This window comes from Anolis carolinensis, unplaced genomic scaffold (genome assembly GCF_035594765.1).
Source record: "Anolis carolinensis isolate JA03-04 unplaced genomic scaffold, rAnoCar3.1.pri scaffold_13, whole genome shotgun sequence".
Lineage (NCBI taxonomy): Eukaryota > Metazoa > Chordata > Lepidosauria > Squamata > Dactyloidae > Anolis > Anolis carolinensis.
In genome coordinates, this window is record NW_026943824.1 from 8,435,533 (window position 1) to 8,461,262 (window position 25,730).

The following is a 25,730-nucleotide window of genomic DNA, read 5'->3' on the forward strand; positions in this document are numbered from 1 at the left end:
TTCAACCAAAGAGATTCCTCCCAGAGGGAGGTGCACCGTTCCTGGAGGCACTGCAATACCAGGTCGATGCGTGGAGTGGATGGAGCAAGCCCCTATTCCATCTCCCAGGCCCAAAAATCCATTTAATATATAGTCCTCAAATAGAGGACGTATCAGATATTAAACTGATAAGAACAGATACTACACTTGATCTTAGCCAAAAGGCCGAGAAGCGATACCAAACGCTTTCCGAGCTGCCCAGGTCCCTCCTTCCGAGGATCTTTCACGTTACTGGGAGTGCCGTGAATACGCACAAGCGCCTGGAAACATCTTTGAACTCTCCGCTCGGCGACCCCTGCCAATGTGCGCCACAAACCCAATATTTTTTAACACGCAAGTATAAACATTCATATAGAGACAATTTAATCCTAGATTTTACGTATATTTGTTCACTGTGGAGGTTTGACTTTTTCCTGTCTCCCCATTGGCGTGAAATTTGCATGATCCTGCCCACTGCCTTTCCCATAATGCCCTACGCTTTCATTAACCCTTTGCAATTCTTTCAAGTCATTTCTACGGCGGACAGCACAGCGGCACTGATAAGGACATGAACCTTTTCGGACAAAAAGAGGGAACTAAAGGCTTAGTTCTGAACATCTAGGAACAGGATTGGACTTTTAAATGGATTCAGGCCTTCCAGACACTGTCCAGATTTCCATTAGAAATCCCTCTGGTCAGTTATACGAAAAATCATAAAATTTGCAATATGCCACAGTCTCAGTATCATGTGTTGTCGAAGGCTTTCATGACCGGAATCACTGGGTTGCTGTGAGTTTTCTGGGCTGTATAGCCATGTTCCAGAAGCCTTTAGTCCTGACGTTTGAGCCACATCTATGGCAGGCATCCTCAGAGGTTGTGAGGTCTGTTTTATATATCTGTAGAATAATGTCCAGGGTGGGAGAAAAAACTGGAGGCAAGTGTGAATGTTGCAATTGGCCAGCTTGATTAGCATTGAATAGCCTTTCAGCTTCAAAGCCTGGTTGCTTCCTGCTTGGGGGAATCTTCTGTTGGGAGGTGTTAGCTGGCCCTGATTGATTTTTGTCTGCAATTCCCCTGTATTTTGAGTGTTGCTCTTTATTTACTGTCCTGATTTTAGAGTTTTTTTTAATGCTGGCAGCCAGATTTTGTTCATTTTTATGGTTTCCTCCTTTCTGTTGAAACTAATCAAAGCCAGCTAACACCTCCGAACAAAGAATTCACATAGGCAGGAAGCAATCAGGCTTTGAAGCTGCAAGGCCATCCAATGCTAATCAAGCTGGCCAATTGCAATATCCACACTTGCCTAAGACAAGAGTTCTTTCTCCCACCCTGGACATTATTCCACAGTTATCTAAACCCCACTTGCCTAGTTTCCAACAGACCTCACAACCTCTGAGGATGCCTGCCATAGATGTGGGCAGAATGTCAGGAGAGAATGCTTCTGAAACATGGCCATACAGCCTGGAAAGCTCACAGAAACGCAATCTCAGTTTGGTTCACAAAGCCAGTTTTTCCCATCTTTATTTACCTATTATTATTTACAACATTTCAACTATTCGATGCCTCAAAAACAGTATACAATTAAATGAACGTAAAAAGTGACAAATTTTCTATTCTTTGAAAAGAATAAGATCTCACAAAAGCATAGAAACAAGAAACATCAGAGACAGAAAACTGGAAAATCACAAATCCTATAGCACAATAGAGAGAAAAGCAGGAGGAACACATTGGGGAGAAACTAAGTCGAAAGACTATAGAGATCACACGGGAAAATGTAAACATCAACATCATGAAAGTAAATAAACAATAAATTTCTGAAACATGTAAGATACAAAACAAAAAGGGAGCTCAAATAAAAAATGAGCAAACGTGGATGCATTCATATAGAGACAATTTCATGCTAGATTTTACACATTTTGTCAACTTTTAACTTTTTCCTCGACAACCCATTGGTAAAATTTGCTTGACCCTGCCCACTGCCTTTCCTGTGAAGCCCTGTGGTGTTTGTGTTCATTCCTTGCCACCCTTCCAAGTGGCAAGTGGCATTAAATATCAACAAACCTCATTACACAGTCCAACAAAATTATTATTATTAATTATTAATAATATTTTTATTTTATTTTATTGAATATTATTAATAATTAATAATAATAATTTTGTTGGACTGTGTAATGAGGTTTGTTGATATTCAGTGCCACGGGCCACTTGGAAGGGTGGCAAGAAATGAACACAAATATTATTCTAATATTTTATTGGGGGCCCCTGGTGGCACAGTGTGTTAAAGCGCTGAGCTGCTGAACTTGTGTACCAAAAGGTCCCAGGTTCAAATCCCGGGAGCGGAATGAGCGCCCGCTGTTAGCCCCAGCTCCTGCCAACCTAGCAGTTCGAAAACATGCAAATGTGAGTAGATCAATAGGTACCGTAACACCTACCGGATACCATGCAGCTGTGGACAAGTATACATAGGGACCACCAAACGCAGCGCCCAAACAAGAGTCAAAGAACATGAAAGGCACTGCAGACTCACTCAACCAGAGAAATCAGCCATAGCAGAGCACTTGATGAACCAGCCTGGACACAGGATATTATTTGAGAACACAGAAATGCTGGACCACTCCAACAACTATCATGTCAGACTACACAGAGAAGCCATTGAAATCCACAAGCATGTGGACAACTTCAACAGAAAGGAAGAAACCATGAAAATTAACAAAATCTGGCTACCAGTATTAAAAAACTCTAAAATCAAAACAGTAGATGGGAACCAACACTCTGAGGGCAGAGGACAGGTAATGACTGAACAAAGGATGACCCCAGGCAAGAGACAAAACCTTTCCAATGCTAATTGGGTGATTAACTGAAACATTAATGCTGGCTTCCCAGTGACAAAGGACTCTTGCCACACCCTGGACTCTACACAGATATATATTCTTTCCTTTCCTTTCTTAGTTTATCCATACCTCACAACCTCTGATGATGCCTAGCATAGATGTGGGCGAAAAGTCAGGAGAGAATACTTCTGGAACATGGCCACACAGTCCGAAAGACATACAACAACCCTGTGATCCTGGCCATGAAAGCCCTTGACAACACATTATTATTATTATTATTATTATTATTATTATTATTATTATTATTATTATTATTATTATTATTGGTGCCTTTGTTTTTAGGCCTATTTCTAGGATTCTTTGGGGCACTGATTCAGAAAACTGATTTAGCTAGACTTTATCTACTCTAGTGACTTAGATACAGTTGTTGTGGTTTTGTATGGGCAAGCAACTGGAATATGGCCTATGTTCTGTATCTCAGAAACTAAGCTGACTGGTGGAAATTGATGCGTTTTTTTGGAATCATCACGTCAAATCTGCTCAGAAAAAGGGCTGAGATGGGAGGCACAAACCGTTCAGGATGCGATCCATGTCGGCCAGAGTGAGGTTGCAATGGTGGAACCTGCAGTCCTTTAAGAAACGCCAGAACTGGAGCTTCGTCATCAGGAAGGTGTTGTCGACCGAGAGGTCGTAGCCCAGGCTGCTGTAAAAGGTGTAGATCCTTCTCAGCTCGGAGATGTGCCTCAACACAGCAAATTCCGTCTGGAAGGAAAAGAGGGAAAAGGGCCTTGAGACTTTTTTTCCCATCCAGATACCAACCAAATCTAGCCCTGCTTAGTTTGCAAGATCAGGCAGGATCCGAGATCTTAATGTTTTATTTATTTATTTATTTATTTGTTGTTGTTGTTGTTATTGTTATTATCATTACTATTGTTACTCTTCTCTCTTCAACTTTTCACTGGTAGGAAACAGTGCGCACCTGCTTGATTTCTTCTTTCCGGTCTTTTTCTGGAAATACAGCCAACAACGAGGAAATGTCTATCTCAATATTTGTTCCCAAGGTCGAGGAACCACCGGGGCCATCCACCACTTTGATGCTCTCTGCACAGTGAGAAAGAGGGGGAAGAAATCAACATGGAACATTTCTAACTACAAACAAAGAGAAACAAAACAAACAAAATACCAGTCAGGGTTACAGAGTTTCTGCATGCGGTCTGAGGCTGTTCGGAACTGTGGGAGTTGAAGTCCAAAAAACATGGAAAGAGGGCCCAAGTTTGCCCAGGCCTGTGCTAATCTCACACTTTCTGCCAAGCCTGTGCACTTTATCTATGTTTTTGAGTTTGCAACTTATAAATGTGCACTTTGCTAATCTACCATTACAACCTCACTGTTTTTAATTCTATGCTTTTTCTAAGTGTGTTCCATTTTTCTGGTCAATGTTTAAATATTATTCGGGCATTTTATTGTTTATTGATGTATTGTACATTGTTATTATTTTGTATCTGAAATTTCTGTGAGCCACCCCGAGTCCCACCCGGGGGAGATGGTGGCGGGATACAAATAAACTTATTATTATTATTATTATTATTATTATTATTATTATTATTATTATTATTATTATTATTATTATTATTATTATATTTTATTGTGACACCTCAAACAAGATAGATATGCTGGATTTCCTAACACAAAATCACAAGTCGAACACTTCCCAAGTGTCTAGGATTGTGTGATGTATTTCCGGATGATGCGTGCAGATCCCAGTAGGGTGGCCTTTTGCAGTTGGCAGATCGTGATTTTGTCAATGTCTATTGTTTCCAAATGCCGGTTGAGATCTTGGCACGGCACCCAGTGTGCCAATCACCACCGGGACCACCTGCACTAGTTTCTGCCAGAGTCTTTGAAGTTCAATCCTGAGGTCCTGATAGCGGCTGAGTTTTTCCTGTTGTTTTTCGTCAATGCGACTGTCACCTGGGATGGCAACATCAATGATCCAAACCTTTTTCTTTTCCACAACTGTGATGTCTGGTGTGTTGTGTTCCAGAACTTTGTCAGTCTGGATTTGTAAGTCCCACAGTATCTTTGCATGTTCATTTTCCAATACTTTTGCAGGTTTGTGATCCCACCAGTTCTTTGCTGCTGGAAGGTGGCACTTGAGGCATAAGTTCCAATGAATCATTTGGGCCACGTAGTTGTGCCTCTGTTTGTAGTCTGTCTGTGCGATTTTCTTACAGCAGCTGAGGATATGATCAATGGTTTCGTCGGTTTCCTTGCACAGTCTGCATTTTGGGTCATCAGCTGATTTTTCGATCTTGGCCTGAATTGCCTTTGTCCTGATGGCTTGCTCCTGGACTGCAAGGATCAGGCCTTCTGTCTCCTTCTTCAGGGTCCCATTCGTGAGCCAGAGCCAGGTCTTCTCCTTATCAGCTTTTCCTTCAATTTTGTCAAGGAACTTTCCAGCTGTCAGCTCTAGTTTGTAGTGTGGTTTTCTTGTACTGGTTTTTTGTCTGCTGTGCTTTGAGGAGTTTCTGATTTTTGACTTCAATCAAAGCAGGTTATTATTATTATTATTATTATTATTATTATTATTATTATTATTATTATTATTAAGCCAAGGAGACACTCACTCACCTGTGCCAAAGGGACTCTTGGTTCGAATGCCACTCAAATCCTGTATATTCATGATGTCAATTTGAAAAGTGGGATATTCGGCGATGTGGTCGTATATAAATTCACCTTCGTACACGTGTCCGTTCTTGAACACAAGCTTTCCCTAAAGGGAAAGAGGAGCCGAGCATGAAAATCCTTCCTAGTTTTGCTTCTCATCTTACAAAATCCCGACCAACATAATTCTGCCCACGATCCTATTTCCTGGCTATGTGAAATAGGCAATGGAAATATAAATGAAAGATTTTCATGAAATAGTCTATTTACTGAAATCTAATGCTCAATGGGTTGCTGTGAGTTTTCCCTGAGTCCCTTCGGGGAGATGGAGGTGGGATACAAAAATAAAGTTGTTATTATTATTATATTATTATTACTGGGCCGTCCAGACACCCAACGCCGCTGCCTACCATGCCGTGCTTCTTGTTGTAGACCCACTCCCCGTCGTACATGGCTCCGCTGGCAAAGAAGAACTTCCCACATCCGTGGCGGTCCCCGTTGACAAAGTCTCCCACGTATTCGTTCCTCAGGGGATACTGTGAGCCAGGAATTCGCTTCAGGTACCAAGTATGGGTCCCAAAACCATGCTGAGAAAGGAGAAACATCACGCTGTTCATTAAAGGCAAAATTGTTTATTTTGCATTCCCTTACTATCTATCCCAAGCATGGGCAAACTTGGGCCCTGCAATAAAGACACCACCTAACCAGTCCCGACAGATGGCCATCCCTCTCATGAGCCCCTTGATGTAGGCCTACCTGGCAGCTGCAAAATCACTCTGACCATGAGGTCATGAGTTCGAGGCCAGCCCGTGGCGGGGTGAGCCCCCGTCAATTAAAAAAAAATAGCCCCTGCTCGTTGCTGACCTAGCAACCCGAAAGATAGTTGCATCTATCAAGTAGGAAATAAGGTACCACTTATAAAAGTGGGGAGGCAAGTTTAACTAATTTATGACCTGGAATGAGGAAGTGCCATCAGAGTGGATGATGAAGCAGCTGCTCCCCCTGTGGCCAGAATCGAACATCCCCTCAGGAGAAGGTTAAATTGCCTCTGTGTCTGTCTGTCTCGGTCTCTGTTTGATGTGTTTATGGGCATTGAATGTTTCCCCTATGTGTGTATAATGTGATCCGCCCTGAGTCCCCTTCGGGGTGAGAAAGAAGGGCGGAATATAAATACTGTAAATAAATAAATAAATAAATACCTGTATTCCATCCACCCACTTCCCAGTGTATTCCTGGTTCGTGGTCAGCCACCTCATCCGTCCCGATCCATGGCGCATGTCCCTCTCCCACTGGCCTTCGTAGAGGTTTCCGGATTTGTAACTACAAGACAAATGAACCGAGTGCTAATTCTGCAACAACCATATGCAAAGAGCACTATAAACTCCACCCATGGAGGATCTAGACCAAACTTGGCACAGACCCATAGTGACCAACTTTAACTACTGGTGACAATGACAGATGATGATGGGAGTTATAGTTTACCCAAATCTGTATGCATTTTCTAATGGGACCACTCAAAATTAAAAAAAAAATGACTATATCTATATTGTATCTATCATCTATCTATATATATAAAAGAGTGATGGCATCACGGCAATTCACAAAACAACAAAAGTACAGGCCCCCCAACCTCAAAATTTGACAACACAACCCATCATCCACGCCTCAAGGTTGATACAACAAAAAGAAAAGAAAAATAAAGTCCTAATTAGAGGGAGAGCAATATTTTTTTTATCCAATTGCTGCCAGTTTAGAGGGCTAATCTCTGCCCATTTGGTTGCCTAGCAATCAAGGGACAGCCAGGTTTCAATTAGGGGACAGGCAGATTTAGGCCTCACTTAGACTTCTTCCACAGATTATCTAATTTGCACTGGATTATATGGCAGTGTAGACTCAAGGCCCTTCCACACAGCTATATAACCCATTTATAATCTTATATTATCTGCTTTGCACTGGATTATCTTGACTCCACACTGCCATATAATCCACTTCAGTGTGCATTTTATACAGCTGTGAAGAAGGAGCCTCATATAATCCAGTTCTGAGCAGATAATTTAAGATTAGAAATATACAGTAGAGTCTCACTTATCCAACGTAAACAGGCCGGCAGGATAAGTGAATATGTTGGATAATAAGAAGGGATTCAGGAAAAGCCAATTAAACATCAAATTAGGTAATCGTTATACAAATTAAGCATCAAAACATCATATTATACAACAAATTTGACAGAAAAAGTAGTTCCATGTGCAGTAATGCTATGTAGTATTTACAGTAGAGTCTCGCTTATCCAACGTTCTGGATTATCCAACGCATTTTTGTAGTCAATGCTTTCAATATATCGTGATATTTTGGTGCTAAATTCATAAATACAGTAATTACTCTATAGCATTACTGTGTACTGAACTACTTTTTCTGACAAATTTGTTGTCTAACATGATGGTGCTTAATTTGTAAAATCATAACTTAATTTGATGTTTAATAGGCTTATCCTTAATTTCTCATTATCCAACATATTCGCTTATCCAACGTTCTGCCGGCCCGTTTATGTTGGATAAGTGAGACTCTACTGTACTGTATTTACAAATTTACCACTAAAATATCACAATGAATTTAAAACACTGACTACAAAAACATTGATTATGAAAAGGCAGAATGCGTTGGATAATCCAGAACATTGTATAAGCGAATGTTGGATAAGTGAGATTCTTCTTTAATATGAAATAATTACTGGGATAGAATAATGCAGAACAATATAATCTCTAAAACCAGGACAGTAAATAAACAGGGGAATTCCACACAGGAAACAATCGGGGCCAGCTAACACCTCCCAACAAAGTATTCCCATCATCAAAGTCTGGCAAATCCTGTTTTCTCAGGGTCACAGACAGTAGAAGCACATAAAATATCGCAAACAACACCACTCTGAAAACAAGGGAATTCCAGACAGGAAACAATCAGGGCCAGCTAACACCTCCCAACAAAAAATTCACTCAGGGAGGAAACAGCCAGGCTTTAAAGCTGCAAGGCCATTACATCCTAATCATTTTTCCTAATTGCAGCATTCATACTTGCCTCCAACAAACAAAAAAAACCAATCAGAAATATTGTATATTCACAACCTTTAGGAAATAATATCCCCTGATGGCGCAGCGTGTTAAAGCGCTGAGGTGCTGAACTTCTGGACCGAAAGGCCACAGGTTTGAATTGGGGGAGCGGAGAGAGCCCCCACTGTTAGCCCCAGCTTCTGCCAACCCAGAAGTTCGAAAACATGCAAATGTGAGTGCATCAATAGGTACTGCTCCGGCGGGAAGGTAACGCCGCTCCATGTAGTCATCCCACATGACCTTGGAGGAGTCTACGGACAACGCCGGCTCTTCGGCTTAGAAATGGAGATGAGCACCAACCCCCAGAGTCAGACACGACTTGACTTAATGTCTGGGGAAAACGTTTACCCTTGACCTTAACTACCACCAATTCCTCAATACTTTATTTCCCATACCACCAGACTTCGCCACAGCAATGCGTGGCCGGGCACAGCTAGTCTATACATATAATAATAGTATAATATTACTAATAATATTGCAATATAGTCATATAATATAATATATTGTATGTATATACTCCTGTAAACCGCCCTGAGTCCCCTTCGGGGTGAGAAGGGCGGGATATAAATGTCACTAATAAATAAATAGTGGATATGTGTTTGTATGTTTGTCTGTCTGTATATGTGTATTTCTGGGCAACTTCCAAGATTGTTCTATCTCTCAGAGAGCCCTTTGACTCCTGCCAATGACAGGACACAGATCCCTCCCATCACCAACAGAAAATATTGGATTTTCTGGGAGGTTGGGCCCTGGATTTTGGGAGTTATAGTTTACCCACATCCAGAGAGTGCTGTGAACCCAACCAACTATGGAAGTGGACCAACCTTGGCAGGCATACCCAACAAGGCCAACTTTAAATACTGGTAGGGTTTGGAGGAAATGGACCCAGATCTTTGGAATTGTAGTTCACCTGCAATCAAAGAGCACCGTGAACCCAAGTATCACTACTTTATAATACACTAGCTGTGCCCAGCCACGCGTTGCTGTGGTGAAGTATTGTGGTATGGGATATAAAGTATTGAGGAATTGGTGGTAGTTAAGGTAAAGGGTAACGGTTTTACCTTACATTAAGTCCATTATAAATGGGTTATATAGCTGTGTGGAAGGGCCTTGAGTCTACACTGCCATATAATCCAGTTAAAATCTGATAATCTGTATTTTATAGGCAGTGTGGAAGAGGCCTAAGTGAGGCCTAACTCTGCCTGGCCCCTGGGCTGAGTGGGGTGCTAGGAGACCAAGTGAGCAGAGCTGCGCAAACAACTTTATCATTTTATATATATAGACTAGCTGTGCCCGGCCACACGTTGCTGTGGCGAAGTCTGGTGGAATGGGAAATAAAGTATTGAGGAATCGGTGGTAGTTAAGGTAAAGGGTCAAGGTTTTCCCCTGACGTTATGTCCAGTCATGTCTGACTCTGGGGGTTGGTGCTCATCTCCATTTGTAAGCTGAAAAGCCGGTGTTGTCCATAGACTCCTCCAAGGTCATGTAGGATGACTGCATGGAGCGGCGTTACCTTCCCGCCGGAGCAGTACCTATTGATGGACTCACATTTCCATGTTTTTGAACTTCTGGGTTGGCAGAAGCTGGGGCTAACAGTGGGGGCTCTCTCCGCTCCCCAATTCAAACTTGCGGCCTTCAGAAGTTCAGCAGCTCAGTGCTTTAACACACTGCGCCATCAGGGGATATTATTTCCTAAAGGTTGTGAATATACAGTATTTCTGATTGTTTTTTTTTTTGTCTGTTGGAGGCAAGTATGAATGCTGCAATTAGGAAAAATGATTAGGATGTAATGGCCTTGCAGCTTTAAAGCCTGGCTGTTTCCTCCCTGAGTTAATTTTTTGTTGGGAGGTGTTAGCTGGCCCTGCTTGTTTCCTTTGTGGAATTCCCCTGTTTATTTACTGTCCTGGTTTTAGACATATTGTTCTGCATTATTCTATCCCAGTAATTATTTCATATTAAAGTAGAATCTCACTTATCCAACATTCGCTTATACAGTGTTCTGGATTATCCAACGCAGTCTGCCTTTTCGTGATCAATGTTTTTATAGTCAGTGTTTTAAATTCATTGTGATATTTTAGTGGTAAATTTGTAAAAACAGTACAGTAGAGTCTCACTTATCCAACATAAACGGGCCAGCAGAACGTTGGATAAGCGAATATGTTGGATAATAAGGAGGGATTAAGGATAAGCCTATTAAACATGAAATTAAGTTATGATTTTACAAATTAAGTACCAAAACATCATGTTAGACAACAAATTTGGCAGAAAAAGTAGGTCAATACACAGTAATGCTATGTAGTAATTACTGTATTTATGAATTTAGCACCAAAATATCACAATACATTGAAAGCATTGACTACAAAAATGCGTTGGATAATCCTGAACGTTGGCTAAGCGAGTGTTGGATAAGTGAGACTCTACTGTAATTACTACATAGCATTACAGCGCATGGAACTACTTTTTCTGTCAAATTTGTTGTATAATATGATGTTTTGGTGCTTAATTTATATAACGATTACCTAATTTGATGTTTGATCGGCTTTTCTTGAATCCCTTCTTATTATCCAATATATTCACTTATCCTGCTGGCCTGTTTATGTTGGATAAGTGAGAGTCTACTGTATATTGATAATCTTATATTATCTGCTTAGAACTGGATTATATGAGGCCCCTTCTTCACAGCTGTATAAAATGCACACTGAAGTGGATTATATGGCAGTGTGGAGTCAAGATAATCCAGTGCAAAGCAGATAATATAAGATTATAAATAGGTTATATAGCTGTGTGGAAGGGCCTTGAGTCTACACTGCCATATAATCCAGTGCAAATTAGATAGCCTAAATCTGCTTGTCCCCTAACTGAAGCCTGGCTGTCCCTTGGCTGGTTGCTAGGCAACCAAATGGGCAGAGATTAGCTCTCTAAACTGGCAGCAATTGGATAAAAACAATTATTGCTCTCCCTCTAATTAGGACTTTATTTTTCTTTTCTTTTTGTTGTATCAACCCTGAGGCATGGGTGATGGGTTGTATTGTCAAATTTCGAGGTTGGGGGGCCTGTACTTTTGTGAGTCACCGTGATGCCATCACTCTTTTATATAAATAGATAGATAAATGGCATTACAAAAGACCTTACAGCATCAATGGGTAATTAAGCTAATAAAGAAATACACTAGAGAAATCCAGTGAAAAAAATAATGGAACAGGGACATAATGTATTACATTAGAAGCACCAAAGCTTGAAATCTCATCTATTTTTGCACCAATTTTATTCCTCCCAGAGGGAGGTGCACCGTTCCTGGAGGCACTGCAATACCAGGTCGATGCGTGGAGTGGATGGAGCAAGCCCCTATTCCATCTCCCAGGCCCAAAAATCCATTTAATATATAGTCCTCAAATAGAGGACGTATCAGATATTAAACTGATAAGAACAGATACTACACTTGATCTTAGCCAAAAGGCCGAGAAGCGATACCAAATGCTTTCCGAGCTGCCCAGGTCCCTCCTTCCGAGGATCTTTCACGTTACTGGGAGAGCCGTGAATACGCACAAGCGCCTGGAAACGTCTTTGAACTCTCCGCTCGGCAACCCCTGCCAATGTGCTCCACAAACTAAATAATTTTTAATACCCAAGTATAAACATTCATACAGAGACAATTTAATCCTAGATTTTACGTATTTTTGTTCACTGTGGAGGTTTGACTTTTTCCTGTCTCTCCATTGGTGGGTGAATTTGCATGATCCCACCCACTTTATCTCCCGTGAAGCCTTGCATTGTTTACTCTTTCAAGTCATTCTTACTGCTGCACAGAAAAGATGTGAATCTTTTCACCCAGATCTTTATGTATTTACTAGCTGTGCCCTGCCACGCGTTGCTGTGGCCAATTGGAATTGCAGTGAATAGCCTCGCTGCTTGAAAGCCTGGTCGTTTTCTACATAGGGTATCCATGCTAGGCCAGGTTGAATGAGATGGAGTAGCCTCGTGGTTTCCAAAGTCTGGCTTTGAAGCTGCAAGGCTGTTCAGTGTTAATCAAGGTGGGCCAGAAAGGGGTTGATATATGTGTAGAATAACGTGCAGTGTGGTAGAAAGAACTGTTGTCTGGTTGAGGGAGGTGTTGCCATGGATCTCCTTGATTAGCATTGAATAGGCATGCAGCTTCAAGGTCTGCCTGGTTAGTACCTGGAAGAATCCTTTACTGGGACGTGTTAGTTGGGTGTGATTATTTAAGTTGTTTAGCACTGAATGGTCTTGTAGCTTCCAAGCCTGGCTGCTTCCTGCCTGAGGGAATCCTTTGTTGGGAGGTGTTAGCTGGGCCTTGTTGTTTCCTATGTGGAATTTCCCTGTGTTCTGAGTGTTGTTGTTTATTTAGTGTCATGATTTTAGAGATTATATTGTTGTGTACTGTTATTAGAACACAGTAATTATTATACATTATATTGATAATGTTATATGATTTGCCTGGAACAGGATTATATGAGGCCCCTTCTACACAATGGTTTAAAATTCACACTGAAGTGGGGTTTTTTTGTTTTTTGTTTTTATTGCTGTGGCCTAGGAGGCAGCCTGGCTTTGAAGCTTCAAGGCTGTTTAGTGTCAATCAAGGTGGGTCTCAAAGGGGTGCATTCCAGTTTTTGGGGGTTTTTTGGCCCCATGGAAGTTAGGGGTGTGCAGTTTGTTTGTAAGAACGTAGAGACATGGATGATGGGTTGTGTTGTCAATTTTCTAGGTTGGGGGGCCTTTAGTTTTGTTGTTTTGCTCGGTGGAGCGATGCCATTCTCCTTTTATATATATAGATTTATTAGCGATATTTATATCCCACTTTTCTCACCCCGAAGGGGACTCAGGGCGGCTTACAAGTTATATGTACATACAATATACAATATCGTATTATATTATTAGCATAGCACAATATAAGCATTACAACCCTAACCCTAACCCTATACCACTATATTGCAATATTATTGGTAATATTACATGTAATATAATATTATACAATTATAATATTATATTACATGTACAGTAATACACAATTATAATAGTGTATTATTATTATTATATTGTATTACAGTATAATATTACAGTAGAGTCTCACTTATCCAACATAAACGGGCCGGCAAAACGTTGGATAAGCAAAAATGTTGGATAAGAAGGAGGGATTAAGGAAAAGCCTATTAAACGTCAAATTGTGTTATGATTTTACAAATTAAGCACTATGTTTTACAACAAATTGACAGAAAAAGCAGTTCAATAGATGGTAACGTTATGTAGTAATTACTGTATTTACATCACAATGTATTGAAAACACTGACTATAGAAACATTGACTACTAAAAATTGATTACAAATAAAGAATAGAATTGCATAAAATTAACATACAGTAACAATATTGTCAAAAATTAAATCTGTAAAATATTCAGTCCTTGCTGTCTAGAGAAAAAGCTGTGGATCCGAGCAGGAGGCAGACTGCGTTGGATAATCCAGAATGTTGGATAAGCGAATGTTGGATAAGTGAGACTCTACTGTATTAGCATAGCACAATATTACATGTAATATACAATGATAATAGTGTATTATTACATTGTATTACATTATAATACTACAGTAGCGTCTCACTTATCCAACATTCGCTTATCCAACGTTCTGGGTTATTTGGATTATTTGTATGTATAACTATGCAGGGTTTTAATGTAAGCTCTCAATTTTAATGTAATTTTTAATCTAATTGGATTTTTAAATGTGATATAAATTGTTTTAATGTATATGTTCATGTTGTAAGCTGCCCTGCATCCCCTGAGGGGTGAAAAGGGCAGGCTAGAAATGATGTAATAAATAAAATAATAAATAAATAACACATTTTTAGTCAATATTTTGGTGCTAAATTCGTAAATACAGTAATTACTACATAGCATTACTCCATATTGAACTACTTTTTCTGTCAAATTTGTTGTATAACATGATATTTTGGTGCTTAATTTGTAAAATCATAACCTAATTTGATGTTTAATAGGCTTCTCTCCTTAATCTCTCCTTATTATCCAACATATTCACTTATCCAACGTTCTGCCGGCCCGTTTATGTTGGATAAGCGAGACTCTACTGTATTATCAATTATCTTTGGAGGAATACATCGATACATAAGCAGTGGTTCTCAGCCTGTGGTTCCCCAGGTCTTTTGGCCTACAACTCCAAGAAATCTCAGCCAGGGATTTCTGGGAGTTGAAGGCCAAAATATATGGAGACTCACAAGTTGAGAACCATTGATAAAGCATGTGTCATGATCTCCAATCTTTGACATATCTGGTCGGCTGACAAAGAACAGATGCCAGCCATAAAACGGGCCAGCCATAAAACCTCAATTACCCTCTGGTATGTGAGAGCCCCTATATAAATGGGCCAAAGAGAAGGTTCTGGTACTCTGTACAATAAAACCTGTTGGAATCTACCAGCGTGTGTCTTGGTGCTTTTTCTGGTGGAAGACTGACCCATAGCACAACTGGGAGAAGAGAACCTGACAATTTGTACAGAATACCAGAACCTTCTCTTTGGCCCATTTATATAGGGGCTGGCATTGGAAAATTCCAAATTTTTAGTAGAAGCGTTTGAATCCTTGGGGGGGAGGGGGGGAACTCACCATCGGATCCCCCATCCGCTTTTGACATTGTATACGAAGTCTCCTTCGTAAAAAGAGGAGCCTTCCTTGTTGTAGTAAATGGTGCCCTGGAAATGAAATTATGATAGTGTAGATTAGGTATAGGCCAATTACGACCCTGTAGGTGTTTTGGACTGCAACTTCCACCATTCCTAACAGCCTCAGGCCCCTTCCTTTTCCCTCTCAGCCGCTTAAGCTGTTAGGAATGGTGGGAGTTGCAGTCCAAAACACCTGCAGGGTCGTAATTGGCCCGTGCCTGACCTAGGCGATGCTTCTGCGTACATTACCTTGCCATGCCGCTTGCCATCGACCCACTGGCCGATATAGGATACAGGGTACGTGCCACACTTATACATGCCAAAGCCGTGCCGGATGCCAGCCTTCACTTCCCCTTCGTAGATGCTGCCGTCGGGCCAAGTGTAGATGCCGTGCTGCATCTGCAGGTTCTTGACAAAGTTTCCCTAAAATCCACAGACAAGAAAGACTCACTGCCAGAACAAAGAAGTTTCTATTCATCTTGTCAAAGCTTTAAATGACCGGAATCACTGGGTTCCTGTGCGTACTTTGGCCTGTATGGCTATGCTCCAGTAGCATTCTCTCCTGATGTTTCACCTGCAGTTGTGGTGGGGGAAAAATCATTCCCATTCTATTTATTTATTTATTTACTACATTTATATGCCGCTCTTCTCACCCCGAAGGGGACTCAGAGCGGCTTACAAATCAAATGTACATACAATATATTATTAGCATAGCACAATATTAGCAATTAAATTAATATATTATACTATATAATTTTATGGTAATATTATCAGTATTATTATTCTACCAAGGATCCTAGAGTTGGAAGGGACCCTCAAAGGCTATCCAGTCTGACCTCCTTTCTGCCATGCAGAAAAGCACAATCAAACCAGTCCCGACAGATGGCCACCCAGCCTCTTCTGGAAAGCCTCCAAAGGAGCAGGTAGCCAGAAGCAAAGCTCTATGCAAAAGAGAACAACAGCTCTGTAATGAAGTGTGATTTTTTAGTTTACAGATGCCATGTTTAACTGTGTTTTAAAAAGGGTTAATATTTCAGTTACTCTGCACCATGAGTTGGTTGCCATGGAGAAGTAGGCGGAGCCAACTGCGTTTAGCTGAAGAGAGAGTAGAATTTGGAGGGCAACTCAGTCTGTGGTCAGAGAACCACAGGAAAGGTTGGTTTTTAGAGTCCGTGCCCTTATGAGGTACCGGGAAGACTGATTCTGGTTGAGGGATCAGGGTGGCTCAAATGTTTGATTTTGAGCCAATTTTAAAATAAGTTTGGTGGCTTATTTTAAGGTAGTCTGTGTCCAGATAAGGAACAGATAGTTTGTGATTGTAATTCACAGGGTGACTGCAGGTTAAAGCAGTGGAGAAAGAAGTGACATTTTAGAAAGTTTGAATCACCTCATTCTGTTATTGCAACTGTTAGTCAAAGTGCCTCGAAGAAGAAAAGTTATTGTAACCATTAAGCTTGTGCCTCAATAAACGTGTTATTGTTCTCTCAAACATCTCAGTCTCTGTCATATATACACATATTCATCAAGAATAAACAACAAGAAGAAAGAAAAACCAAGATTTAAAAGTCTCCTCTCTAAGTAGCTAGTGGCTACGTATTCCTATAGTGGTAGCAAGAATTGAGGATCCCCTTGACATCTGGTGGCCGCATTATAAACATCTTTACCCCTGGTGGCAGCGTTTAAAATAAAAACATATTTAATAATTGGTGGTAGCGGATATAAAATATATAATAACATATTTGCAAGCTCTAAGGTGAATCCATTTGATGCTGCCTTACCTCGTACTTCACTCCATCAGCCCAAGTGTAAGTACCTAGTCCGTGCATGAGGCCTTCGGAAAACATGCCCTTGAAAAGGAAAGACAGATTTGATCATCAATACTTCTACTAGTACGAAAAGCACAAAGGGGTGACATTAAAAGCATTTCAATACCATGCAGCTGAAAATGAAACATACCCACCTTATATACATTGCCCCCTTGGAAATATGCTGTTCCTTCTCCCTCGTACAATCCACGGACTTTGTCACCTTCGTAGCTACAAGGAAAACAAACCAGTCCCAATCAGGGTTCAATCCAGATCCAAGACAACACTGGGCCTTATGTTAAACCAGGCATGGGCAAAGTTGGGCCCTCCCTGCAGGTGTTTTGGACTTCAACTCCCACCATTCCTAACTCCCACCATTCCTATTGGGGTGTTTTTCAACATGTCTATTTCAAGTATGGTATATATTACTTTTATTTTACCTTTGAAGTGTATACTAGATAGTTTCTCTTTTTATTTTTATATGTATAGAAGAATTGAGAAGGCAGAGCCTCACCACTCTTTAACCCAAACAAACAGTGGGAAGACTAGTTTACCTGAAGAAGCAACGAAACTGGCCTATACCCGGGAAACCAGTCGTAACCATCCCTGGCACCACAGATCACTTGGCCATCCCAGATACCCTACAACGGATTGGTATCAACACTTAGAAACAACGACCTATTCATCTAACCCTAAAGATATTGTTAGATGACTGGTATCCAGGAGCTACTCTAAGAAGAACTTATACAGATGTTATATTAATTACTTGCAATGATCTCCAATCCATTACACCTCTGGTTGGCTGACAAGGAACAGATGCCAGCCATAAAACAGGCCGGCCATAAAATCTCAATTACCCTCTGGTATGTAGGAGCCCCTATATATGTGGGCCAAAAGAAGGTTCTGGCATTTGGTACAATAAAAATCTGTTGGAATCTACCAGCATGTCTTGGTGCTTTTCCTTTGGGAGACGGACCCACAGCACAACTGGGAGAAGAGAACCCGACATTACTGAACTATCTTTTTCCAAGCTCCAGCAACACTTGAGAACACTATCAAGAGGGCAGTAGATTCTACTTATTTCTCATTTACTCGATTTGACAAGATTGAAATCAAACTAGAGACTACAACAGCTTTATGTTAAGGCTTATGTGAAGGGTTGCCTTATTGTACATCTGCATGTTAAGAACTGTTTATTTGATTCGATTCAATACTGAGACAGCAATTTTGATTGTTATCAAGTCAACTATAAGACTTTGGTTTTTATTTCTATTTGACAATATTGGCACTTAAACCATAAATAGGAATAGTTTTTCCATAATACCTTTGCAAGTGTTGCTAAGTGTATTCCTTTGTGTTAAGAACTACACTAATGTAGTGAATGAGAACACAAATAGTGGATACCTTGAGTAAAGTATTCATTGCAATATATACCACTACTAAACGTAAGAGATTCCATAAGGACGGGGCTATGATCTACCACTGTTTCTAGCCAAACCCAGTTTATATTGATGTTAAATACAACACCATAATTCCCTTCATTTGCAGCTTGTATAACAAGTGCCACTAAAAGTTGTTTATATAGAAGATATTACATCACCTACAGTACTTACATATTAAATACCATACTTTCCTTTTTTTACGTTGCTCTGTAGATTATAGGCACCTGCGTTTTTGAGTTCCAACTTTGCCCATGCCTGAGATACAGCAATAGTCTTACCTTTCCACAATGAGCTTTGTGAGGATGGGCTCCTCGTACTCGATGGGCTCCGGGACCGGCACCACTTCCGGCTCTTTGGGCTCTTCCTTGGCCAACAAAGAAGTCGCCAGCTGCTCGTCCACTTGATTCCCTGCTGGCAAAATTGTCTGTAGGGAGCTGCCAGCGTCAAGGGATGCATTACGTGCCGGCGGGGCCAAAGTCTTCTCTCCTTTTTTGCTGTCTTTCTTCTTATCTTTACCCATCCCTGCGAGGCTACCGAATCAGGCCTTCCTGCCGTTTGCATGCACTTCAGTGTCCCACTTCGTGGCACGTCTTTGGCAAGAACCTGTGAGAATCATATGCTTGTAATGCAAAAATAATCCTTTCTTAACTATTTCGACTTCTCTCTATGAGTGGACTTTCGTACTCTTCATTGTCACCAGCTGAAGCCCTGGACATTCTAATTTATTTTAATTTAAAAAATGTGTATGATCGTAATATATATTTTAATAATAATAATAATAATAATAATAATAAACTTTATTTATACCCCGCCACGCCACCATCTCCCTGCGGGGACTCGGGGTGGCTTACATGGGGCAGAGGCCCAAACAAACAACAACATAATACGAATCACAATATAAAAAGATAAAAACAGTAATACAATATGAAGCAAGAAAATTATAACAGTTAAAAACCAGTCAACTGAAACAACAAGGGTAAAAGTTGCATTTAAAACACATAAATGGTAAGGACATAATAAATACAGGATAGATTATTAAAAAACCATCTGGGGCTGATTAGCTAATGACTGTCTCACCGAAGGCTATATATGAGGCCAATAGAACCAAATATATATACTATATATGAGGCCAATACTGTAGAACAAAAAAAAAATCCAATTGCCCCTCTGTGGGATATATATATATACCTAATATATATACCCACCCATGTTGGAAACCAAAGTTTGGAATACCAAATAAATGAATACAGTATTATTAACACTCATCTGGATTGCTATGAGTTTTCTGGGCTGTCTGGCCATGTTCCAGAAGCAGTCTCTCCTGATGTTTTGCCCACATCTATGTCAGGCATGCTCAGAGGTTGTGAGGTCTGTTGGAAACTAGCCAAGTGGGGTTTACATAGCTGTGGAAACTTCAGGTTGGGAAAAAGAACTGCTTGAGGCAAGTGTGAACATTGCAATTGGCCAGCTTGATTACTATTGAATAATAATAATAATAATAATAATAATAATAATAATAATAATAATAATAATAATTTTATTTTTGTATGCCACCTCCATCTCCCCAACGGGAACTCAGAGTGGCTCACATGGGGGCAAGCCCAATACAATAATATAATATCATAAAATCAACAGTTAAGACATCAATGCATTTAAAAAACAAATTAACAAGTCATGATTTAAAATAGACATAATTAAAATATTAAACAATCATCCGAAGCGTTAAAAGGTCCAATATAGCCTTGCAGTTTCAAAGCCTAGCCACTTCCTGCCTGGGGGAATTCTTTGTTGGGAGATGTCAGCTGGCCCTGATTATTTACTGTTTGGAATTCTGTTTTTTTTTTTTTTTTTAGTATTGTACTTTATTTACTGTCCTGTCCTAATTTAAAAAATACTGGTAGCCAGACTTTGTTCATTTTCATGGTTGCCTCCTGTCTGTTGAAATTGTCCACATGCTTGTGGGTTTCAATGGCTTCAATAGTCTGAGATGGTGATTGTTAGAGCGGTCCAGCATTTTCTGTGCTCTCAAATAATATGCTGCGTCTAGGTAGGTTCATCAAGTGCTCTGCTATGGCTGACTTCCCTGGTTAGAGTAGTCTGCAGTGCTTTTCCTGTTCCCAGCATAGTATTCCCCCAGACAGTAAGCAGCTAGACTTTGAAGCTGAAAAACTATTCAATGCTAATCAAGGTGGCCCAATTGAAACATTCAGACTTTCCTTAAACAGGCAAGAGTTTCTTCTCTCTCCCTGGACATTCCAAATACATACAGTAAACCCCACTTAACTAGTTTCTCACATACAGTAGAGTCTCACTTATCCAAGCTAAACAGGCCAGCAGAAGCTTGGATAAGCAAATATCTTGAATAATAACGAGGGATTAAGGAAAAGCCTATTAAACATCAAATTAGGTTATGATTTTACAAATTAAGCACCAAAACATCATGTTATACAACAAATTTGGCAGAAAAAGTAGTTCAATACGTAGTAATGTTATGTTGTAATTACTATATTTACAAATTTAGCTCCAAAATATCATGATATATTGAAAATATTGACTACAAAATGGCTTGGATAATCCAGAGGCTTGAATAAGCGAAGCTTGGATAAGTGAGATTCTACTGTACTTAATTACTTCTGAAAATGTCTGCCATAGATTCAAGTGAAATATTAGGAAGTAAAATACAGTAGTCTCTCACTTATCCAAGCTTCATTTATCTAAGATTTTATATTATCCAAGGCGGTCTGCCTTTTAGTAGTCATTGTTTTTGTAGTAAATGTTGCAATGTTTTGGTGCTAAATTCATAAATACAGTAGAGTCTCACTTATCCAAGCTAAACAGGGCGGCAGAACGTTGGATAAGCGAATATGTTGGATAATAAGGAGGGATGAAGGAAAAGCCTATTAAACATCCAATTAGGTTATGATTTTACAAATTAAGCACCAAAACATCATGTTTTACAACTAATTTGACAAAAAAGTAGTTCAATATGCAGTAAGTTGTGCTGTAATTACTGTATTTACAAATTTAGCACCAAAATATCATGATATATTGAAAACATTGACTACAAAAATGGTTTGGATAATCCAGAAACCTGGATAAGCGAGGCTTGGATAAGTGAGACTCTACTGTATTTACGAATTTAGCACCAAAATATCATGATATATTGAAAACATTGACTACAAAAATGGCTTGGATAATCCAGAAACTTGGATAAGCGAGGCTTGGATAAGTGAGACTCTACTGTATTTATGAATTTAGCACCAAAATATCATGATATATTGAAAACATTGACTACAAAAATGGCTTGGATAATCCAGAAACCTGGATAAGCGAGGCTTGGATAAGTGAGACTCTACTGTATTTACGAATTTAGCACCAAAATATGATATATTGAAAACATTGACTACAAAAATGGCTTGGATAATCCAGAAACTTGGATAAGCGAGGCTTGGATAAGTGAGACTCTACTGTATTTATGAATTTAGCACCAAAATATCATGATATATTGAAAACATTGACTACAAAAATGGCTTGGATAATCCAGAAACTTGGATAAGCGAGGCTTGGATAAGTGAGACTCTACTGTATTTATGAATTTAGCACCAAAATATCATGATATACAGTAGAGTCTCGCTTATCCAACGTTCTGGATTATCCAATGCATTTTTGTAGTCAATGTTTTCAATACATTGTGATATTTTGGTGCTAAATTCGTAAATACAGTAATTACTACATAGCATTACTGCATATTGAACTACTTTTTATGTCAAATTTGTTGTATAACATGATGTTTTGGTGCTTAATTTATAAAATCATAACCTAATTTGATGTTTAATAGGCTTTTCCTTAATACCTCCTTATTATCCAACATATTCACTTATCCAACATTCTGCCGGCCCGTTTATGTTGGATAAGTGAGACTCTACTGTATTGGAAACATTGACTACAAATATGGCTTGGATAATCCAGAAGCTTGGATAAGTGAAACTCTACTGTACTACATAACATTACTGTGTATTGAACTGCTTTTTCTGTCTATTTCTTGTAAAACATGATGTTTTGGTGCTTAATTTGTAAAATCATAATGTCATTTTATGTTAAGGCTTTTTTCTCAATCCCTCGTTATCCAAGATCTTGCTTAACCCGTTTATCTTGGGATAACTGTCACTCTACTGTAATCCAGAAATTATAACCTTAGTAATAGTCAACAACACAATTCTCATCTATTTTTTCACCAGAGAGATTCCTCCCAGAGGGAGGTGCACCGTTCCTGGAGGCACTGCAATACCAGGTCGATGCGTGGAGTGGATGGAGCAAGCCCCTATTCCATCTCCCAGGCCCAAAAATCCATTTAATATATAGTCCTCAAATAGAGGACGTATCAGATATTAAACTGATAAGAACAGATACTACACTTGATCTTAGCCAAAAGGCCGAGAAGCGATACCAAACGCTTTCCGAGCTGCCCAGGTCCCTCCTTCCGAGGATCTTTCAACTTACTGGGAGAGCCGTGAATACGCACAAGCGCCTGGAAACGTCTTTGAACTATCCGACCCCTAACCCCTGCCAATGTATGCCACAAACCCAATACTTTCCAACACCCAAGTGGACACATTCATATAGAGACAATTTAATGCTATATTCTACGCGTCTTGTCCACTTTTAACTTTTTCCACTGGTAAAATTTGCATGACTCCGCCCACTTTCTCTCCCGCGCAGCCCTGTGGTGATTGTGTTCATTCCTTGCCGGCCTTTCAAGTATTTCTTTCTCTACCTATCAAGTGCAAGTATATATTGATAACTGAGGGGAAGAGGCGGGGGAAGGGGTTTTTGGTGTTAGCCAACAATAATAAATCATTATTAAATCATATCTATGAAGTGCTAAGCTTTACTTACAGAGAGGCCAACGCAGGCTCCCTCAGCAACCGCCAGCTGAACTGCTCCGCCTTAGCCCCGCCTACTTTCTGGGCCCGGGTGGTAACCATGGCAACCCCGAAGATTCCAAGACCAAAAAGCATGCTTTTCTGTTCCGGAAGAAGCCTTTGACTGGTTCACCTTCACTTTCCATTTAGTACTCTTGCAAATTAAATGTCTTGCATTGCATAGAAAGACTTCGAAATCACCCTTTTTTTGCATCACTGACACAAGGTCAGTTTACCATATAGGATCCCAAGGGCCATCGATCTATATATATAAAAGAGTGATGGCATCATGGCAATTCACAAAACAACAAATGTACAGCCCCCCCCCAACCTCAAAATTTGACAACACAACCCATCATCCACGCCTCAAGGTTGATACAACAAAAAGAAAAGAAAAATAAAGTCCAAATTAGAGGGAGAGCAATAATTTTTTTTATCCAATTGCTGCCAGTTTAGAGGGCTAATCTCTGCCCACTTGGTTGCCTAGCAACCAATTCAGCCAAAGGACAGCCAGGTTTCAGTTAGGGGACAGGCAGATTTAGGCCTCACTTAGACTTCTTCCACAGATTATCTAATTTGCACTGGATTATATGGCAGTGTAGACTCAAGGCCCTTCCACACAGCTATATAACCCATTTATAATCTTATATTATCTGCTTTGCACTGGATTATCTTGTATATCATAATATAGGTAAAGGTAAAGGTTTCCCCTGACATTAAGTCCAGTCATATCTGACTCTGGGGGTTGGTGCTCATCTCCATTTCTAAGCCGAAGAGGCAGCGTTGTCCGTAGACACCTCCAAGGTCATGTGGCCGGCATGACTGCATGGAGCGCCGTTACCTTTCTGCCGGAGCGGTACCTATTGATCTACTCACATTGGCATGTTTTCGAACTGCTAGGTTGACAGGAGCTGGAGCTAACAGTGGCCACTCACGCCGCTCCCGGGGCTTGAACCTGGGACCTTTCGGTCTGCAGCTCAGTGCTTTTACACACTCTGCCACCAGGGCTCCTATATCTATATATATAAAAGAGTGATGGCATCAGGGCAGCGGACAAAACAACAAAACTACAGGCCCCCCAACCTCGAAATTTGACAACACAACCCATCATTCATGGCTCTAGGTTGATACAACAAAAAGAAAAGAAAAATAAAGTCCTAATTACAGGGAGAGGAATAATAGTTTTTATCCAATTGCTGCCAGTTTGAAGGCTAAGCTCTACCCACTTGGTCTCCTAGCAACCTACTCAGCCCAGGGGACAGGCAGAGTTAGGCCTCACTTAGGCCTCTTCCACAGATTATCAGATTTGAACTGGATTATATGGCAGTGTAGACTCAAGGCCCTTCCATACAGCTATATAACCCATTTGGAATCTTATATTATCTGCTTTGAACTGGATTATCTTGACTCCACACTGCCATATAATCCACTTCAGTGTGCATACTAAACATAAAGACAACCATATAACAGACATTCAATACTACCACTACCTCAACAATTTCTCACCAACACCGCCAGACAACGCCACAGCAACGCGTGGCCGGGCACAGCTAGTATCATAATATAATAATTGTATATTATATATTACATGCAATGTTACTAATTGTATTGCAGTATGGTGGTATAGTACAATATAACAATATATAAAACGAATACTGTACTATGTTAATAAAATATAGTATATATATAATGTTTTAAGGTAATATATTATTATTATTATTATATTGCAATATAGTAATACAGTACTGATATATTAAAAATAATTATTATCTATTGGAGGTGCTTTGAATGCGATATTCCTGCTTCTTGGCAGGGGGCTGGACTGGATGGCCCACAAGGTCTCTTCCAATTCTAGGATTCTAAGATTCTAATGATAATATATGATGCAGGTAGCTTTTGGTGTGAGAGAATTGGCTGTCTATATAGACGTTGCCCAGGGGATGCCTGTGTCAGCGTGGGGATCAGGATACGTGCCGGGTGGGTTTCTCCAAACTCCATCAATCATCTTCTCCAGCACCCTGATGAATTGGTTGCAATCATCTGCCACACCAATTCCTCTGTTCAAATGTCAAACTCAAACACATATGTAGTCTGAAGTCCAAACATTTATTTCAATATCTACAAACATATTTAAAAAGCATAGCAAAATCCATCGCTCTGAGCTGGCATTCTTCTATAGCCTCTCGCCTCGGCAAGCACCGCTCAACACAGAGGTAAGAAAACACATTCCTCAGTCAGAAGGAAGTTCCGACCTCCAAAGG

At 40.1% G+C, this 25,730-nt stretch overlaps 1 protein-coding gene and 3 non-coding genes across 5 annotated transcripts in view; all 4 read right to left on the bottom strand.

Annotated features, from left to right (window-relative positions):
- LOC100564477 (radial spoke head 10 homolog B2) overlaps nucleotides 1–23,634 on the bottom strand; it is a 45,206-nt gene extending 21,572 nt beyond the window's left edge. The window contains exons 1-11 of one of the 2 annotated variants that reach the window (XM_003227638.4): nucleotides 23,444–23,634; nucleotides 18,826–19,150; nucleotides 17,261–17,336; nucleotides 17,079–17,147; nucleotides 15,550–15,723; nucleotides 15,245–15,330; nucleotides 6,713–6,833; nucleotides 5,924–6,100; nucleotides 5,481–5,622; nucleotides 3,829–3,950; nucleotides 3,422–3,611 (exon numbers count right to left, since the gene is read on the bottom strand). In XM_003227638.4, the coding sequence (XP_003227686.3) occupies nucleotides 3,422–3,611; nucleotides 3,829–3,950; nucleotides 5,481–5,622; nucleotides 5,924–6,100; nucleotides 6,713–6,833; nucleotides 15,245–15,330; nucleotides 15,550–15,723; nucleotides 17,079–17,147; nucleotides 17,261–17,336; nucleotides 18,826–19,067 (1,399 nt within the window). In that variant the 5' untranslated portion in view covers nucleotides 19,068–19,150; nucleotides 23,444–23,634. Of the gene's footprint in view, nucleotides 1–3,421; nucleotides 3,612–3,828; nucleotides 3,951–5,480; nucleotides 5,623–5,923; nucleotides 6,101–6,712; nucleotides 6,834–15,244; nucleotides 15,331–15,549; nucleotides 15,724–17,078; nucleotides 17,148–17,260; nucleotides 17,337–18,825; nucleotides 19,151–22,782; nucleotides 23,006–23,443 lie in introns of those variants that run through there. The other variant, XM_062964427.1, reaches the window with a different exon arrangement.
- LOC134294248 (U2 spliceosomal RNA) lies at nucleotides 26–216 on the bottom strand. The gene has a single exon (XR_010001213.1). It is a non-coding gene; the product is annotated as a U2 spliceosomal RNA (small nuclear RNA).
- On the bottom strand, nucleotides 11,896–12,086 carry LOC134294249 (U2 spliceosomal RNA). Its single transcript, XR_010001214.1, has one exon. It is a non-coding gene; the product is annotated as a U2 spliceosomal RNA (small nuclear RNA).
- Nucleotides 22,802–22,992, bottom strand: LOC134294250 (U2 spliceosomal RNA). The gene has a single exon (XR_010001215.1). It is a non-coding gene; the product is annotated as a U2 spliceosomal RNA (small nuclear RNA).
- Nucleotides 23,635–25,730: the final 2,096 nt, after the last annotated feature.